Source organism: Agaricus bisporus (genome assembly GCF_000300575.1).
Source record: "Agaricus bisporus var. bisporus H97 unplaced genomic scaffold AGABI2scaffold_9, whole genome shotgun sequence".
Lineage (NCBI taxonomy): Eukaryota > Fungi > Basidiomycota > Agaricomycetes > Agaricales > Agaricaceae > Agaricus > Agaricus bisporus.
In genome coordinates this window covers 1,297,911-1,314,856 of record NW_006267372.1, presented here as the reverse complement: position 1 = coordinate 1,314,856, position 16,946 = coordinate 1,297,911, and the positions used below count along the sequence as shown (strand labels likewise).

Sequence of the window (16,946 nt, the reverse complement as noted above, 5' to 3'; positions counted from 1 at the left end):
GCTGGATACCTTCTTGGAGGTCTATCTTTCGAGGCGATGAAAACCAAAGGGAGGTGGGCCAGCGAGGCATTCACTGTTTACATCACCAGACATGCCGAAATTCTGGCGCAACACACACACCTTGGCGATGTCCGTCACCCCCTCAACACACAACCCGCTATCTCTAGAGCTAGACATCACTAAAATCTCAATGCGGAATCAACACTTCCCTCTGTCCTTCCTACTGGTAAGGGTATCGAGCCCAGTCTCCATGCGTCAGGACTAATACTCTGGGTAGCAGCCTGACCTCGATTGGTGTCGCTCAGGGCGGACCAGGGAAGTCCTTTCATTAGGGCTTTCGCCCATCTCTTTCCTCACTCGTCGTCGTCTCTCAATAACTTCAAGTTTCATCGTCATACTCCTCTCATTCCTCGTAGTAAGCCAATCCATGTACATCTGTGATTCCAATTACAACGTACATTCAATATTATTTCGTGCCTACAACTAGCTTGGCAAAGAGCGACAATCAAATACTTAAGTTATTCAAGAGCAAATATTCGTTTTTCAATTCGTTATTCTATCAGTTGGGATAATCATGTGGTTTAAAACCCGAGTACCTTAGTTTTGAATTCAGCTTGAAATCTGAGGTCGAACGCCCTTTTCTCACTGCAACTTTAGACCGCGTAACGATTTAATCACTGTTATGCTCGTATTGATGGATTCCTGATATTAAGTGAACCTCGTTGGAAAACGATACTGGGCTGGATACAACGAGCTCAGAACGGAAAGAACGTATCAAAGCCTTGTCATTTTTGGATGCGACTCGGCTGCATTGTTAATGTAGATGTGCATCGGAGAGTGTCTCCGTCACTCTGGTTCTTTTGATTGGTACCCCAACACATAATTTTCCACAAAACTGACCCCAATGATACACGCTATGCTTGATTCCAACAGAAGCTTCAAGCAATGTGCGCCAATTCATTAAGAGTTCCAGAAGCTGTTGCAGGCCCCGTTAAGATAAATCCGTCGATGCAAGGTGATACAGTTACTCACGAACTCCAATAAGGGCGCTTTTCAAACTGTGGGCATGGATCTTAGCAATCATGCTCGCAGGGCTCACATTACCCTCTAGACCGATGAAATAGGCGACGACTCCAGCAACATGGGCAGCTGCCTATGAAAGACTGAGATTTTTTTTTTCCTGGAAGTAGATAAACTCCGTTTACCATGGATGTTCCCGACAGGGTGTTGGTTGAAGTCGGACTATCTATCCAAGCACTCACAATATTTTGTCCGGGAGCGAAGACATCGATTACAGATCCGAAGTTGGAGGGTGAGGTACGAGAATCGGAAATGATTGTAGCGCCGACGGTAATGGCAGAAGGAACACGTGCGGGAGAAAAATTTGAGGCGTCTGCATTTGAATTTCCAGCGGCCACAACGACGTGAATACCACTACTCGTGAGCTTCATAGGAAATACTCAGGGCCCTCTAATTCATTCGGCAGATCTAGAACTCGACTTACGGAAACTACTGCGTTGTCCAAAACGGTAGAGGGACCACCACCTAGCGCCAATAATGTTACTGCCGGCCGGCCAGTAGATGCGGCTCTTTGAGCAACAAAGTTTAAGCCCGAAATGCTGGTCAAGTGGGTCAGTTAGTGGATTTCAGCAGCTCATAACAGAGTGCCCACATATCAGAGATTGTACCGGAACTTCGGAAGAGAATGAGAAAGCGCTCCTCTACAAAATTTAAACCATGCTCACCCTTGATCGCTGAGTACCTTGACAGCGACGAGGTTAGCAGCTTTAGCAACACCGAATTGCCTCCCAGCGGCAGTACCACTGTGAGGGTATCGACGTGAGAAACAGGGATAAGCGTTATGAATAGAATACTCACGAGATATGGGTACCATGACCATTGCCGTCAGCATCTCTACAGAAAGTAATTCATTTAACGCTAGTTGCGGAGCATTTTTACTCACGCATAAGGACCGAAAGTTTCCCCCCATGTTGCACGTCCGCCAAATTCAGTCTGGAATGATGAACGAAATCAGGAACCCAAAATGGAGCTGTTAAAGTTTGACTGATGTACGTGTTCAATGAAGATGCCTGTCAGCAGTCCGAAAGTCAGATTAGTTTGGAGGGATTGAGGGCGGAGCACCAGTAAACATACCAGTATCTGTAAGAGCGTGAATAAACTAGTGGTGATATTATAAGTAGAGCAATATCTCAGGCGTACCAACAACGTAAATATCAACACCAGCACCGGCGGAGTCATCGAAGGTGTAACTAAAGGTCAGAGAGCTGGATGATGGATTCACAATTGTTAACAAGCGCAACGTTATAAAAGCGGAACATACCTGGGGTTCTGATTACTGAGCCTTGTAGTGGAGCTCAACCGTGCAATGCCCCATGGTGCGTTGGTCCTAGATCCCCGCTCAGCAAGGGCGGGTGATGAGAAGATATACTAATCTACTGAGTAGACATGGTGTGCATTAGGCCGTCCTCGGTGATGCTCTCAACGTTGGGGTTTGCGCGAAGCTCGTTCAATGTCTCCTCGTCGAATTCAGCAGCAAAACCATTAATCACTTCCCACTCATGGGATACAGAGACTTTGGCCTTGAGATTCTTGAAGAGATCCTCCTTCTTGACTCCTTGCTTGAGCGTGATAATATGCTTTCCAGAAGTCTCGCCATCGAATGTCTCGATAGAGTGAATCGCAGTAGGCGCACCAAGAGCCGAAGCGACTAAGAGAGCGAGGGCAGCAAAAGACAAAGAGAAGCGCATCGTCAATGAAGAGGTCGGGTAGAATCTTGGCTTTATCTACGCCAGCGTCAAGGCTTTAAACAGAGCGACTTCCAGTAGTTTCAGCGCCAAGATATTCGACCACATGGACCCGGATATAGAGACCCGTCTGAACAATGTCTACGCATGCTGCTCCGTGAATGTGTGATCAGAATAGATGTGCTTTTAAACTTGACGATTGGATGGGTTCCCAGAAACACTGGTTGCATAAGGCAAGCTTTGTGATGCTGCCCCTGTGGCTGGTCCGCAATTCACCGAGGCATCATGCAGGCACCACTGTGGGAAAGTAGTAAGTGTTATCACGTCGCTCCGAATCCAGCTTCGTCGCTACTCTCAATTCGCGAGGTGGGCGACTGAGAATGGTTAGTCTGGGAAGACCGCATTAACAGACTGGACCATGGAGAGTGTGTATAGGCTCCTTCACACAATTATCAAACTTAGGTAAAGTAAAATTAAAAAATGTCGAAACCGTTGGGTCATCTTCAATTGTCGGGTTCAAGTTATGTTATTGTACTGCGCATAGCTCGATTGCGCGTTACTTGAATCGGAAACCTAATAACTTTGCATATCATTACGAGGCTTGTTGAGGTAATTTGAAGACTCAAAATTAAACACCGAAGGAAGCCAAGGGCAATTTCAAACATGGAACAGGTACAAGGATAGATAACGCTGGACCAAAGGGAAGCTACTATGCCAAGAGAGGAGAGTTCGATTAAAAGGTATGTGAAAGAATTTTGAACGTGCTACAGCGATTGTGTTACACTTCGTTTCTTCATCATTATATCTATAAATCATGGCATAGTCTGAGCCTGTTAACGTACAGTGATATCAATAAAAAGCAGCAAAGAGTATATCAAAGCCCGAAGCTCACTCACCGGAGGTTGCCATCGCCGAGCTACGACGATTCCAGTGATTCAAAGATAGAATAAGAACCTAGTATGAGGTCGGGCACCGCTATATTCTATTATCCGGCATGGTGTTCATTCTTTCCAATCTGTTATCCAAGCACTAGTGCTCGACGACGCACATTCGAAGGCATATTATGGCATATCAACCAGCGAGTCCGTGGTTTCTACCGCAACGCTAACTGTCGAGCGTTTCGTCTTCGGTTCAGAACCTCTGACGCATAACTCGCTTTCATGGTCCTGCTTCTGAGACCATGGTCTGATAAGTATCAGATTAAAGGCAATTCCGATGATTTGAGCTTCCTGTTAAACATACTAATAAGAAAATAATCGGCCTTAAAGTCGGGTGACTCACTGCTATACATGTAATGTTAATTGCGGCGCTCACTGGACAAATATGACTGATAAAGGCACTCAAAGATGACACTGTATACATCATAGCCGACTCAATGACTATGCGTTTGGCCAGTTGCAATCGACCTCGTTGCGGTAAATTCTGTAAAGAACATATGGAGGGCGGTCTCCAACCCTGTTGTACGGAACAAATTCTCCCTACAATCAATCCTAAACAATTATACATGGCAGTGTGTGCTATATTTCCAAAATAAGTGGCTTACCCGTACAGTAGATATTCACTGTGATTGTGGCAGTCCAGAATGCCACGGAGGCTGCATATGTCTTTGCCCCAAGATCAAGAGCTGCCACCGGCGTCGGGTGCAGTAAGATCCGATATAAACAGTAGCTAGCGTAGGCACTAGAAGACACACATCCCACCCAAAGAACCAGGGGTAGGACGATAATAAGGATCATCTTATTCCAGACGATCCAGCACCTGAAGAGCTTCAATAATTCACCAACCTGAGCGTCAGATTTCTCTAACTCTAAAGGTATTCCTTCAAAGCCTTACCAGTACACCATCAGCAATAATCGTCTCAAGAATCAACAGGATAGCCTATAAACGGCCGAACATTAACACTCGCAACCACGCAAAAAAGGACAGGAGAGCATACTTGTGCAACGATGATTTTACTTCGCTCCACCCGAAAGTCCTCTGGACGAGACTGCGACAACATCCGCATTACAAGAGCAACTTGGAGTGCCAAGTTTGTCGTCGACGCCATAAAGAGTACGATAACGACCGCCGTCATAGGGAAATTGATGTCCCAACCGCGTTTCCAGTTTCCTCTCTCTCTGAAAAGACGCTGAAGAGTTAACCAAACCGTAACTAAGTTCAGGCCATATAATATGGATCCAATCATGAGCGCCAGCACTTGGCCTTCAGGAAAAGAATGACCCATGGTTGAAGATAGAGACCTGATGGCGAGAATCGGAAGCGACCAGTTCTTCGTTTACGGGCACTATATAAAGCCAATGGAGTCATATTAATCGCCCAGTTGACCCATGGACTGTATTGAACGGCAGAACATCAAATATGCCCTAAACAGATACCACGCATGCTGACATGTTGACAGTGGGTTAACCAAGAACGTCGACCCCAAATTGAATGGTTCCTGTTGTTACGGACCTGTTATGAAGGGTTATTGTATGTACTATGAATCACTTATTAATCCGGAGACAATCAATGGCCCCAACAACAACAACGACCTAGTGGCATCGACGTTAGTGGAGTGGGTCAAGAGGCAGTCAGATAAGCCAATGAGCGTAGCCGCGTTGCATAGCGACATGCATTTCAATACGATGCGGTGTGATTTTAACAGATTTACAGTGCCATATATCAACACACCCTGAAATGGCTCTATAGGTGCATGTTCAGCATTGTACAACTTTTAAATATAAGCTACTGCACCTAGATAACCTGCAAGTTCACTTGTCATCAACAAGTGCCACGCCATCGCATCCAGCGTCGCTACCCAAGATTGACCCAAGAGATGTTTTTTTACGACGCTCGGACACAAATAAATAACAGAAAATCCAGAACCAAAAAGGGAGGAAATATGAGAGGCGGAGAATAGGCTGGAATAGGCCCCGCGACCCGAGGGTAGGAGAGGTCTTCGGCGTTAGGCGCTGCCTGATAAGGAGTAAGAGAAAGGGGGGAAGATAAAACTGGATAAGATGAATATGTAAGACCCAAGAGGAGCCAAGAGGTTGGCCTGGGTTTGGCAGATTGGCAGAGGAGTCCTGGACGTGTTTAACCCTGCAAACAAGCCCTGGATGGAACTTTCCGCTCCTCAGCAAATAAGTGGCCAACAGGGCCAACACCACGGCTTGATGCTTGGCTCGATGTGTTGGCTATCGTAGGTGGAAGGGAGACCGCTGCTGATCATGAGAGATGCTTTTATAAAGTGATTTTATGTACCCTACTCACATATATATACTGCGTATCTTCACCGTAAACCATCGTAATTCTCGATAAATCTACGTGAATGATGAGGTTGGGATGCTTTTGGCAGCTATTGAATTCGCCTGGGTTGCATCACGCTGTCACGTCGCACTGATAGAGAAATGGTTACGACGGCGAAGGGGCACTAGAAGCTGTAAACAAATTTGAAATTAGGCCATCGATCACGATGTGCACCGCCTTACGAATGATCCGCTGATCGGCAAATACAATAATCCGATAATGCTGATCTCGGCTTCCCGCCGGCAGAAATGCGCAGACCTGGCCCACTCTTGAGTATTTCAAATATCATATGTAACAGCATTAATTTATCACAATATTAAAGTAAGTATAGTATATGACAAGGGAATGCATGCGGATGCTGAATAGACAGTGATCCGTGAGTTTATGGTATATATACGACTTTCTTCATACACCTACAACTGACCAAAGAAGACTGAGGAACGGTGAAGTGAAAAACGGAGGAAAAAAATTAATTGTCTCCTTCAGGATCAGTTGCCTGACTTTGAAAAAACGAAAAAAAAAGATCCGAAAGTCAATTATCCGTCATGAAGAGCCGGAAAAAGCGGACACAACATACTAAGTAGGAGGATACGTAAATCGTCCATTCCCTGCTGTAGCGGCGGAAGTGTCTTTCGCGGGATCTCGTGTCGTATGCTCATCATTTCGGCCTCTCACCGGCCGACTAGGACTTTCATTAAGGGGCGGATCTTTTGGAAGAGTGGCTTTCGGAGAAGCGGTCGAGTTCGGATTCGGGTTGTTAAGGTCCAGAGCCGGCCCTCGAGATTGAGACCTTGACTGAATATTACCTGTACCACCACGTCCTGTGGAGATCTAAGGGGTATGAGAACGTAATTCTCATAATATATGAAAGACGAGACGTACAGGCGCTTCCTCCGTAACGTAGATATGATTCCTAATGATATCTTCTTTGGAAGTGTCAAAGACGGTGGGTAGAGTTGGCGGTTGTGAAAGATCCCGTTGATGAGAACGAGAAGGAGATCTGATGTTTCCAGCGCCACCACGTCCAGTAGAGTATGGTTTGCTGGTAGCAGGGAGAGCATTCCCGAGTTCACGACCCCGGATGAGCTCCACAGCCGGAGAAGACGGGGTAGCCTCCGCACGAGTGACAGAGGTCTGTCTGATATTGCCTACACCACCTCTCCCTGTAGAAGCGAATGCATCTCTACCACGAGACTGGGATCGTTCTGGAGTGGAGGTGGTCATAGGGTGGGAGAAACGGAGAACAAATCAGCACGGGCAATATGGCGGGAAATAAGGAGCGCAATTAGGGGCTAAAGCCCGGTGATAAGCGATAAGGTCTTATCTTGCGAGTATAAAAGATAGGCAACAAGGAGAAACATAAACTTACCTTTGCTTATGGCGAACGTTGTCATGGATGACAGACAAACTTCCTCGTAGCACGTGCCACGTGTGGGCGCAGTTCCATTCAAGGTCCGCGAAACAAACGAAGTCAAACGAGTGGACAAGGTCGAAAGCGATTGTTTTCCCCAGCTGGCACCGGAGGACGGGGGGGCATGGGCCTGTTGTGCAGCCATCATCGTCACTAAAAGGGACGTTGACTGACCTGGCCAGGGTTTATGTAGGAAGGAGTCCTTGCTCTCCCATCATGGTCACTGGTCTCGTCCTCTTCTCACGATGATCCTCACATTGGGCATAGCAGCCCCGGATAAACCTTCATTCTGATATAAAAATCCAGGGTGCTCCTCTTTCAAGTTGCACTGTTGCTCTCCTTCGAGTTTAAGCAGCAGCGTTTGGGCCTTTGAGGTTACTTTCGGTTCTTATATTTGACCTCACCTGAATGGGTTCAACGTGAGTCAGCTATCCCCCCGATAAGAGAGGTCATCCGATCAGATAGCGATGGCAAGCGCAATTTTAGTCCATCGGATCATACCATCGACCCCGGTTAACAGCGCTGAAGAGCATATGTAGGTTCCTAATTGTAGACTGCTCTTACCCAGCTGCTTATTGCTCCACAAAGCGTGAATTTGGCCCATCTCAGCCAGTGCTATGGGGGAGCAAGCGGTAGAATCCATTTTAGAATGCTCTCGCCCACATGGTCAAACACATGTGCATGGTTAATCCATATCCCAATTGGTATGACTAGCCATGTGCCGGCCCGGCTGTCGAGCCCGCTTAGGCTCGGGGCGTTATGCAGGGGGGGGGGGGAGACGACTACTAAGACTCAGTGGTAGGATAGACTGGCAGGGCCATCATGTGTGTCCATATTAGTGTCAAGTTCACTTGAAAGCTCTTAACTCCGACGACTTGACATCGAAGAAGAAATTATTCCAACCTGTATTCGTGCAACAACTAGGAGAAATATACTTGGGTATTAATACACCAAACCGACCGACTCCGACCGTCTGTCAAAAAACAAAAACGAAGAATAGGAAATCCACATATCGACACAAAACGAGCAGCTGGAGTGATATGGGTAGTCGTTTAAAAGAGCGTCAGGATAGCTCTTGTATATCCGGCTCGTGTTGAAAGTGATGACGACTTTGTTGCAGTGGTTGCCAAACCATAGTTTGACTCCTACTCAACCCAAGATTATCTCCTGTTCCGACCCTGAATCTAGGCGCAGACTGAACACCCATCTCCCAAGTCGAATCTTCAAGTTCGGGACGGTAGTGCTGTCGTATATGTAAAACGACTCGACATGCCAGCACGGAATGAATGGCGCCTTGCATCCTGTTCATAGAAAATAATTTCGTTCTTTAGTGCTTTTCAATTTGTGACAAACCCAGACTGACATTACTAAAAGAACTACGAGTTCAGACTAGAAAATGGTTAGCATTGTGCAAGCATGAAATTGCGGGATACGACCGTACAAAGTTGAAGATGATCGCAATGTTGACCACAGAAAGTACTATATGAGACAATACATGAATCCAGCACGGCAAGACAAAATTTTGTGTGCGCACCGAATAAGTATACGTAAAATGCTATACCTGGACAAAGGAGTCAGAATTTGCGCCAACGAAAAAATCATGATATTCACCATCGCCGTAAACCGTTTTCAACAGCCGTGAATCCCCGCCTGATCGAACTGTATACTCCCCAGGTCAGTTCTAAATATAGAAGAGAAACGAGGGGAGAGAAATGTCCTACGCGCGTATATCCCTCGAGTGATCATCAAAACGACCATGACTACGCCAAATTCCATTAATTGATAGCTGCCGTGTGGGAAAGATATAAATAACTCAACTGGTATCATGAGCAGCAATAACTACGAATATCGATGCCAAATACGTTCCTGAACCTTCGATGATGCAACCGAGTAAGCTCGGGAGAGGCGACGACAAGTCTAAATCAGAAAAAAAGCGGAAGGAAACAGATACATAGAACTCGTAAATTGCGTGGAGCAATAGAGAAGGTGAACGCACGATTGCTTGCTCTCAGATAAAATGCAGCAAGGACGACAACCGCAGCCCATATCAATAAAAATGATCCGAATAATCCAATTGCCACGTAATTTCCTTTGGCCCAAACGGCCCATGTTCGAATTGTCAAAATCACTGGATAAAGATGGGCAGCAAGTTCGGAAAAGCTTTATCGTTTACGTACGTTCCGCGCAGACGACACCGGCCATGAACACAGCTAAGATAATTCGGTAAATGCAGTGTCTAGGGTATCGATAACACTGAACTCACATGTTCCAACCTCGTAAACTGTCTTACATTGAGATGCCGAAAGAGTATTTGTGGACAAATCTGAAGAGTTACAAGTGTCAAAAAGAAGCGGCAAATATACGAATGACATAGAGCAACTCACAACGCACGAATAATGGGAAATCGATGAAATGGAAATAACGACATAGTAGGTACAGCACTTTCGTGTAATTCCATTTCGCTTTCCATATTGACGCGATTTCAGAATCGAGCGTTAACATCCAGTCGAATAACTATGGGTGAGAGGAAATTACAATTAGAGTTGAGAAGTTGCGCAACGAATATGACGCTCACTAGGACCGTATATGCCGCCACTAAAGTACACAAGTCAGATCAACCTTCACGCCAGATGTCTCTCTTTTAGACGAGAGGAAGAAAGTGCTTACAGCCAGCATACTAGATTTGAAAGAAAGTCACTTTCGTTTGACTTAATGAGAAGTGAAGACCACGTACAAAAATGTTCCGGGATGTCTTGATAGCATGTTCGAGTATTGCCAGCAATGCAACAACCTGCGCCTGATCCGGTGGCTGGGGAGCAAGAGATGGGTCCATTCAGTGCTCTCTCCTCGTTGTCTTCAGGATGAGACGTATATCTGGAACGGAGAGATAGGCAAGAAATATTAGTGGGGATGTGCGAATATTTAGCTACCAAAAGAAAAAAGTGAGACAGGGGGCCTCCTACGAATTTTGTCCCCTTCATCGTTCGGCGTATTAACGGATGTTACGATTTAGGAGTTCGCTTAAAAGGGATCCGTGGCATCAATTTTGTAGTTGGAGTTGAATTGAAGTGTCTCGTGTCAGACCTTATATAAGCTGTTGCTGAAATTCATGATCGAGGGCCTCGAACTCGAAGATGATCGCGACCATAGTAACATCGCTGCATCAACATCTGTACATCCGAGCTGTCCGAGGTTGTCCGGTACGATCATCGGCCCTCAGCAGGCACTATATGTCTTCAAGATTTTATCTTTTTTATCTTTTCAGGCTTTAACGAATCCGACAAGTATCCAACGCCAAGAAAACGGGAGATACATTCTTACACGGCAAACATTTAACGCTCAACTGCCAAATTGGTGCTGCGTCCAAGCCTGAAATTTATTATAAATGGTAATCTCGGCGACTTGGCAGCATCATTTTGGACCACTTGACAGAATGTCCGCAGTGTTATCAATTAGGTGGATCATCGCTCGAGGGGTATATTGGTATTCAGGCCGCGAAACCTCGAAACACCAGGCTAGAAATCACTGAGAGGGGAAAGAATAATCTCGAATTGGCGTACGGAAATCTGACATCAACCCAGAGGCATTCAAACATTCCAACTATTGAAGGTAAGGCGTATATCAAGGGGAAATAGCAATGTGAAAGCAGTGGCCGTTGCTGCACAAAAGCTTAAAAACCAGCTCTTCGCAAACGTGCGTCTGCCTCACTTAGAAATTGTTTGGAGTGGGAACATGAAATATTAATCAGGGTTGTGATCATGACGCAGGGTCCAGAATATGACGGTTGACCATTCGATTAAGCATGTCTCTTCTAAGTCAACTGTTTCGTAGCTCTTCTCAGTCTCACTGTTGGCTAGTTATACCACTCTTTCATTCTGTTAGTCCTGATTTCAAGGCCGTTTGAGCATTAGGCGGCATGAAAAAAAGGTGGAGCTAAAAATATGGCACCCGCTTCTTATTTTCTATTTTTGAACCAACCGACGGCGCTTTATTCAATTTAAGGGTCCTGGCGTACTAACCTCGTTTTATAGACGTATTCCTTGGTCTCAATTCGGGTCCGTAATGCGTTCGTCGTAGCTCTTGGATACTTACGACAGAATTATGCTCCACACTCATATCGAACACCAAAAAATTTAACACGCTTTAAAGCTGGACTGTACCAAAACCTTTTCATTCCTTTATGCTCTCTACACCGGGACCAAGTGCGACTCCATCTCAAGTGACCCTTGTTGACGACGAGGCAAAGCAGAATGAGGTTCCGACAACAGATGGTGAAGAAGAGAAGAAACCTCAGACGCTTAAGAGGCAATTTCTCGCTGTATGGCCGGTCGTTCATCCGTCCATATATGATCTAACTTATTTCACAGGTAGCCCCCATTCTTGTTGGGGTATTTTTATCTGCTATGGACAACACGATAGTCGTGTCATGTATGTTTTGTCTTTGATTTGACGGAATCATCCTCGCTACTTACAACCTGTCGATCAGCTTTCGGACAAATCGGGACTTATTTTCATGAACTTCAGAAAACAAGTTGGATCGCGACCGCTTACCTTCTTACGGTTGCTAGCTTTCAGTTAGTCCTTCACTTATGCTCTTTCCATTGACTCAAAAAGTTCCAGGCCATTATACGGAAAGCTCAGCGACATCTTTGGCAGGAAGAGCTGTATTCTATTTGCATACGGCATGTATGCGATCGGCTGTACGTTATCTGGGGTTGCACAGAGCATGGACATGTTGATTGCATGTCGTGCTTTGGCTGGAATCGGTGGAGGAGGGATGGCTACGTAGGTGACCCTGTATCTAGATCCAGTGGTTATATAGGGCCCTAACACGTTCATACAGGTTAGCTAGTATCATCATATCTGACCTCGTCCCACTTCGCTCCCGTGGAACCTGGCAAGGTAAGTGCATCATGTCCTACTACTTCAAACCACTTCAAACCCCGAATTTAACTGAATAATAGGCCTCATGAATATCGTATGGTCTTGCGGGAACACCGCCGGTGCTTCTCTGGGAGGTTTCCTTGCTGACACGATAGGATGGCGGTGGGGCTTTTTCATCCAGATACCCTTCGCAGTCGCTTCCGGCGTTTCCGTTTATTTATTCCTTTGTATGCCAACACCTCCATCCCCGCCATTTTCTGACCTGGGAGGGAAAGCGAGCCTTAAGTCCAAAATTCGCAGGATCGATGTCTTCGGTGCCGTGATACTGGTATTGTCCGTTTTCTGCCTATTATTTGGCCTCGATCATGGTGGCAACATGGGCTGGAAGAACCCTGTCACAATAATGTCGCTCGTTTGTTTCGGAATCTTTTTTATCATGTTTGGGTTCATAGAAGGACGTTTAGCCTCAGAACCTTTTGCACCACCTCGCCTCATTTTCAATCGCGCTCTATTCGCCTCATATTTGGTCAATTTCTTAAGCGTTGCCGCTTCTTTTGGCCAGCTGTTTCACATTTCATTATATTTTCAAGCGGTCTTGGGGAAGTCGGCATCGGTTACAGGAGCCTGGCTTGTGATCGTCATTTCAGCCGATCTTACTAGTAGCCTTGTCTCTGGGGTGATCATTCAAAGCACGGGCAAGTACTATTGGTTGTCTGTTGCCTCATATACTGTTCTCCTAGCCGGAACCTTCACTGTTGCGAGTGGTACTGGAATTCTTAATTTGCAGAAATCTATGGGTGTAATCATTGCCGGTGCGCAGAGTCCAATTTAAGATGCCGACGTCGAACTACTAATAATTTGCGCCGCCCCTCTATTTTTGTTTTGTGAAACAGGCTTGGCGGTGACCGCTCTTGGTTACAGTGGAGGCATCACCACCTCTTTGGTCTCTCTCATTGCAAATGTGAATAGAAGTGATCAGGCGGTCGCAACAGCAGGTTCTCTTATTCAGCGTATCGTTTGACAGTTTCCTGACGGCCTTTTTTCTAACCAGTAACATATTTCTTCCGTTCTCTCGGTTCAGTTGTAGGTCTTTCCGTTGGAAGTACTCTCGTTCAAACAACTCTTCGGTCAAGACTCCACCATCTTGTAGAAGGGAAACATGCAGATGAGGTAAGTCACAGTGGGACTTTATGTCGACAAATGGAATACCCGGGTTCACCGCTGCTCCAACAGATCGTTAGGCAAGTCCGGCAATCACTTTCCTACTTGAACAAGTTGGATCCCGAAACAAGGGAAATTGTGAGATCGGCATACGGTACTGCAATACAAAGCACGCTGATACTCACGATGAGTTTTGTGCTGACTGCAATAATTGTTTCTTTGTTTATCGTTGAGAAAAAACTTAGTAAATAGATCATTCTTTGATGATACCCGCACACATACCACTGGCACATTCCTTTATTGATACCTTAGTAGTTCGACTGTAATCATTCATTATACCGCACTTTTTTACTTTGTGTCCCAAACGTATTTATGTCTAAAAAGAACGTCAAGGTGGTTAACATTGAATGGCACTGGCGTTACGTTAAAAATACCATGCGGGCTTCTGACATACAAACGTTTGTGGGTCCGAGTCTAGCCGATGGGGAAGCTAAGTGCGGAGCAGTGACAGGCATCCGGGATAATACATCTGCAACCTGGGTCCATCTTACACTCAGGCTGCCTTTGTACCTGGCGGAACGGCTGTATAACCGCGCTAGTAATTTACATAGGATATACGCGGTACCTTAATGATATTAATGATGAATTGGCTTACCGTGGGAATTACGAAATGATATAACATTACCTGTCTCTCCAGGAACTCCATCCTGACTTCATCGATTTGTTATCTTCACTCTATGACAGGCTCACTCGCAAGCAGTATGTAACAGAACGCTCCAAATTTCTTACTTTAACCCTGCGGACAGACTACGCCTCCTGGAAGCAATTGCAGGAGATCTACGACAAGGACCGCGCCAAGATTGTCCTACGCGATCTCTTTGCTGCTGACCCCCAACGCTTCTCAAAATTATCAGCCACCTATAACTCTCAGAGCGGCCCCGGCGTTCAGATCTTGCTCGATTACTCGAAGCACTTGGTTACTGAACCCATCCTTCAGAAGCTCTTCAATCTCCTTCGCGAGGCTAAAGTCGAAGATGCTCGCGATAAGATGTTCTCGGGAGAGCATATAAATACGTCCGAAGATCGTGCCGTGCTTCACGTGGCTTTGAGAAACTTCAATGACTTTTCGATTAAGGAAGAAGGAGTCGACGAGGTCAGCAAAGTCCTTCAGCACATGAAAGAGTTCTCCGAGTCTGTCCGCAGCGGTCAATGGAAAGGCTACACGGGCAAAACGATAAACACTATCGTCAACATCGGTATTGGTGGATCTGACCTGGGTCCAGTCATGGTTACCGAGGCTCTGAAACCGTTTTCCAAACGCGATTTGAACGCGCATTTCGTATCCAACATCGATGGAACTCACATTGCCGAAACCCTTCGTCTATGTGATCCTGAACGAACCTTGTTCATCGTCGCCAGCAAGACCTTCACCACCCAGGAAACCATCACAAATGCTGAATCGGCTCGCGACTGGTTCCTTGGATTTGCCAAAGACAAGGCTCATGTGGCCAAACATTTCGTGGCTTTGAGTACGAACACCTCTGCGGTCACCGCTTTCGGTATTAGTGAAGCCAATATGTTCCAATTCTGGGACTGGGTTGGTGGACGCTACAGCCTTTGGAGCGCGATTGGGCTTTCAATTGCCCTCGTCATCGGCTTTGACAACTTCGAGAAGTTGCTTCGTGGTGCCCACGCCATGGATCAACACTTCAAGACCACTCCTCTCGAGAAGAATCTGCCTGCGATCATGGCGGCGTTGGGTATCTGGTACAATGACTTCTACGGTATGTATTCACGTTCCATTGTAAAATTTGCAGGCCGATAATGTTGATAGGTGCCCAAACACTGGCGCTCCTACCTTATGACCAGTACCTCCACAAATTTGCAGACTATTTCCAGCAGGTAAACTATTTTTCGATGGGGTCTGAATTAATCTCATCTAATCGCACTTAGGGTGACATGGAGTCTAACGGTAAATTCATCACAAAGAATGGCGACCGAGTAAACTATCAGACCGGGGTAAATCTTCTGATTATCAGATTTCCGAGTCTCCTGATACGAAAAACATTTAGCCAATCATCTGGGGTGCTTCTGGTACCAATGGGCAACACTCGTTCTATCAACTCATACATCAAGGCACCAAAATAATTCCCGCTGATTTCATGGCACCGGCTACCTCTCACAATCCCATCGCGAATTCTAAACATCACCGCATCCTGCTTTCCAACTTCTTCGCTCAACCCGAGGCTCTCGCCTTCGGAAAGACAGAGGAAGAAGTCAGGAAAGAACTCGGACAAAATGCTAGCGAAGCCCTGGTAAAGAGCAAAGTCTTTGAAGGTAACCGTCCAAGCTCGAGCTTGATGTTCGATAAACTTGATCCGGCGACTCTTGGTGCATTGATCGCCCTATACGAACACAAGATCTTCGTACAAGGTGTTGTTTGGGGTATTAACTCCTTCGGTGAGGGCTGATCGCTAAAGCGCAATAATCTCGCTTACATCGGCTACCATAGATCAAATGGGTGTTGAACTCGGAAAGGTTCTTGCCAAGCAGATTTTGGCGCAGCTGGACAAATCGGATGATGTCAAAGGCCATGACAGTTCTGTGCGTCATCTGCCTTTTATTCTACAAGTTGACCACTGCTGATGTATTTTTGTGATCAGACGACTGGCCTGATTCATTGGTACCAGGCACACCGCAAGGAATGAAGAATTATAGACTAAGAACAATCATGAAAGAGCTTTCATAGCTGTAGAATTGTATGATAAGAAGTAATAAATGTCACGCCGCTTGTACAACTTTGTGAAAAACAGTTTGATGGTTTATGTGTAAGTAAGTTTCCTATTTTGATTAGCGGATGCTCTTCGCTTTCTGTGCCCAGATTGCCGATGCATGAGTGACGCGGTATGTACACCGCTTTCGGAGGCTCTGTCGATCTTCGCATCCTGTCGGAAACGATAGTCTATTCGCCAAGTACAAAGTGAAACACGGCGTTGCGCCGTCTGTCGGCGCATAAGACACCTCCAACAATGCTTTCCCCGGTCCAGGCGTAAATGTTTGAACGTTTGAACCCGCGCCAGACTGTGTTTTCCTGCTAATGTGTCACCGCTCGAAAACGATCGTTTGCTTAGGGGAGCCAGCTCCGCTTGCCTACTAAGTACGACGTTGTATAGCCTTTGACAGATGCGACTTGACTTGAGCAACACTTCTTGTAACTACTCCGATGATGAAATGGCGCGTTTCAAACAAAGGGTCAGTAGTAATCTTCGCCTCAAACAATGTTGAACCAACCGATTAGTACGCCCTTCAGAACGTGTCTAGTAACCTAGCGTATGGCCCAATGCACTCAAACCGGTGAAGCCTCTTCCGAGATAGAGTGGATGATGAGAGTCCTGCAATATTTTCTACCCCGTTCAATGAGTTTCGTATGCATCACG

The 16,946-nt window shown here is 46.1% G+C and overlaps 6 protein-coding genes across 6 annotated transcripts; 2 read left to right on the top strand and 4 right to left on the bottom strand.

Annotated features, from left to right (window-relative positions):
* Positions 1-938: 938 nt before the first annotated feature.
* On the bottom strand, positions 939-2,768 carry AGABI2DRAFT_120844 (serine proteinase 2; the record flags this gene model as incomplete). Its single annotated transcript, XM_006463984.1, has 13 exons — positions 939-976; positions 1,033-1,153; positions 1,206-1,445; positions 1,505-1,619; positions 1,673-1,693; positions 1,746-1,823; positions 1,879-1,914; positions 1,964-2,013; positions 2,074-2,090; positions 2,155-2,160; positions 2,221-2,285; positions 2,342-2,407; positions 2,458-2,768. The coding sequence occupies 13 exons, from the start codon at positions 2,766-2,768 to the stop codon at positions 939-941; spliced, it is 1,164 nt and encodes a 387-aa protein (XP_006464047.1).
* A 1,734-nt stretch (positions 2,769-4,502) lies between these two features.
* Positions 4,503-4,989, bottom strand: AGABI2DRAFT_120843 (hypothetical protein; the record flags this gene model as incomplete). Its single annotated transcript, XM_006463983.1, has 3 exons — positions 4,503-4,523; positions 4,599-4,643; positions 4,702-4,989. The coding sequence occupies 3 exons, from the start codon at positions 4,987-4,989 to the stop codon at positions 4,503-4,505; spliced, it is 354 nt and encodes a 117-aa protein (XP_006464046.1).
* A 1,640-nt stretch (positions 4,990-6,629) lies between these two features.
* On the bottom strand, positions 6,630-7,277 carry AGABI2DRAFT_120842 (hypothetical protein; the record flags this gene model as incomplete). Its single annotated transcript, XM_006463982.1, has 2 exons — positions 6,630-6,884; positions 6,936-7,277. The coding sequence occupies 2 exons, from the start codon at positions 7,275-7,277 to the stop codon at positions 6,630-6,632; spliced, it is 597 nt and encodes a 198-aa protein (XP_006464045.1).
* A 1,250-nt stretch (positions 7,278-8,527) lies between these two features.
* AGABI2DRAFT_180157 (hypothetical protein) lies at positions 8,528-10,364 on the bottom strand (the record flags this gene model as incomplete). The annotated part of the gene is made up of 14 exons (XM_006463981.1): positions 10,199-10,364; positions 10,132-10,141; positions 10,040-10,059; positions 9,849-9,978; positions 9,728-9,787; positions 9,642-9,674; positions 9,461-9,592; positions 9,283-9,381; positions 9,186-9,224; positions 9,076-9,123; positions 8,999-9,025; positions 8,906-8,943; positions 8,828-8,853; positions 8,528-8,765 (listed from the first exon to the last, which is right to left on the bottom strand). The coding sequence occupies exons 1-14, from the start codon at positions 10,295-10,297 to the stop codon at positions 8,528-8,530; spliced, it is 999 nt and encodes a 332-aa protein (XP_006464044.1). The 5' UTR covers positions 10,298-10,364.
* Positions 10,365-11,644: 1,280 nt separating this feature from the next.
* Positions 11,645-13,761, top strand: AGABI2DRAFT_153035 (hypothetical protein; the record flags this gene model as incomplete). Its single annotated transcript, XM_006463980.1, has 8 exons — positions 11,645-11,791; positions 11,832-11,892; positions 11,951-12,038; positions 12,085-12,249; positions 12,308-12,366; positions 12,429-13,160; positions 13,242-13,343; positions 13,400-13,761. The coding sequence occupies 8 exons, from the start codon at positions 11,645-11,647 to the stop codon at positions 13,759-13,761; spliced, it is 1,716 nt and encodes a 571-aa protein (XP_006464043.1).
* A 439-nt stretch (positions 13,762-14,200) lies between these two features.
* On the top strand, positions 14,201-16,333 carry AGABI2DRAFT_194643 (glucose-6-phosphate isomerase). The gene is made up of 7 exons (XM_006463979.1): positions 14,201-14,268; positions 14,316-15,293; positions 15,344-15,411; positions 15,463-15,528; positions 15,582-15,969; positions 16,022-16,113; positions 16,173-16,333. The coding sequence occupies exons 1-7, from the start codon at positions 14,247-14,249 to the stop codon at positions 16,215-16,217; spliced, it is 1,659 nt and encodes a 552-aa protein (XP_006464042.1). The 5' UTR covers positions 14,201-14,246; the 3' UTR covers positions 16,218-16,333.
* Positions 16,334-16,946: the final 613 nt, after the last annotated feature.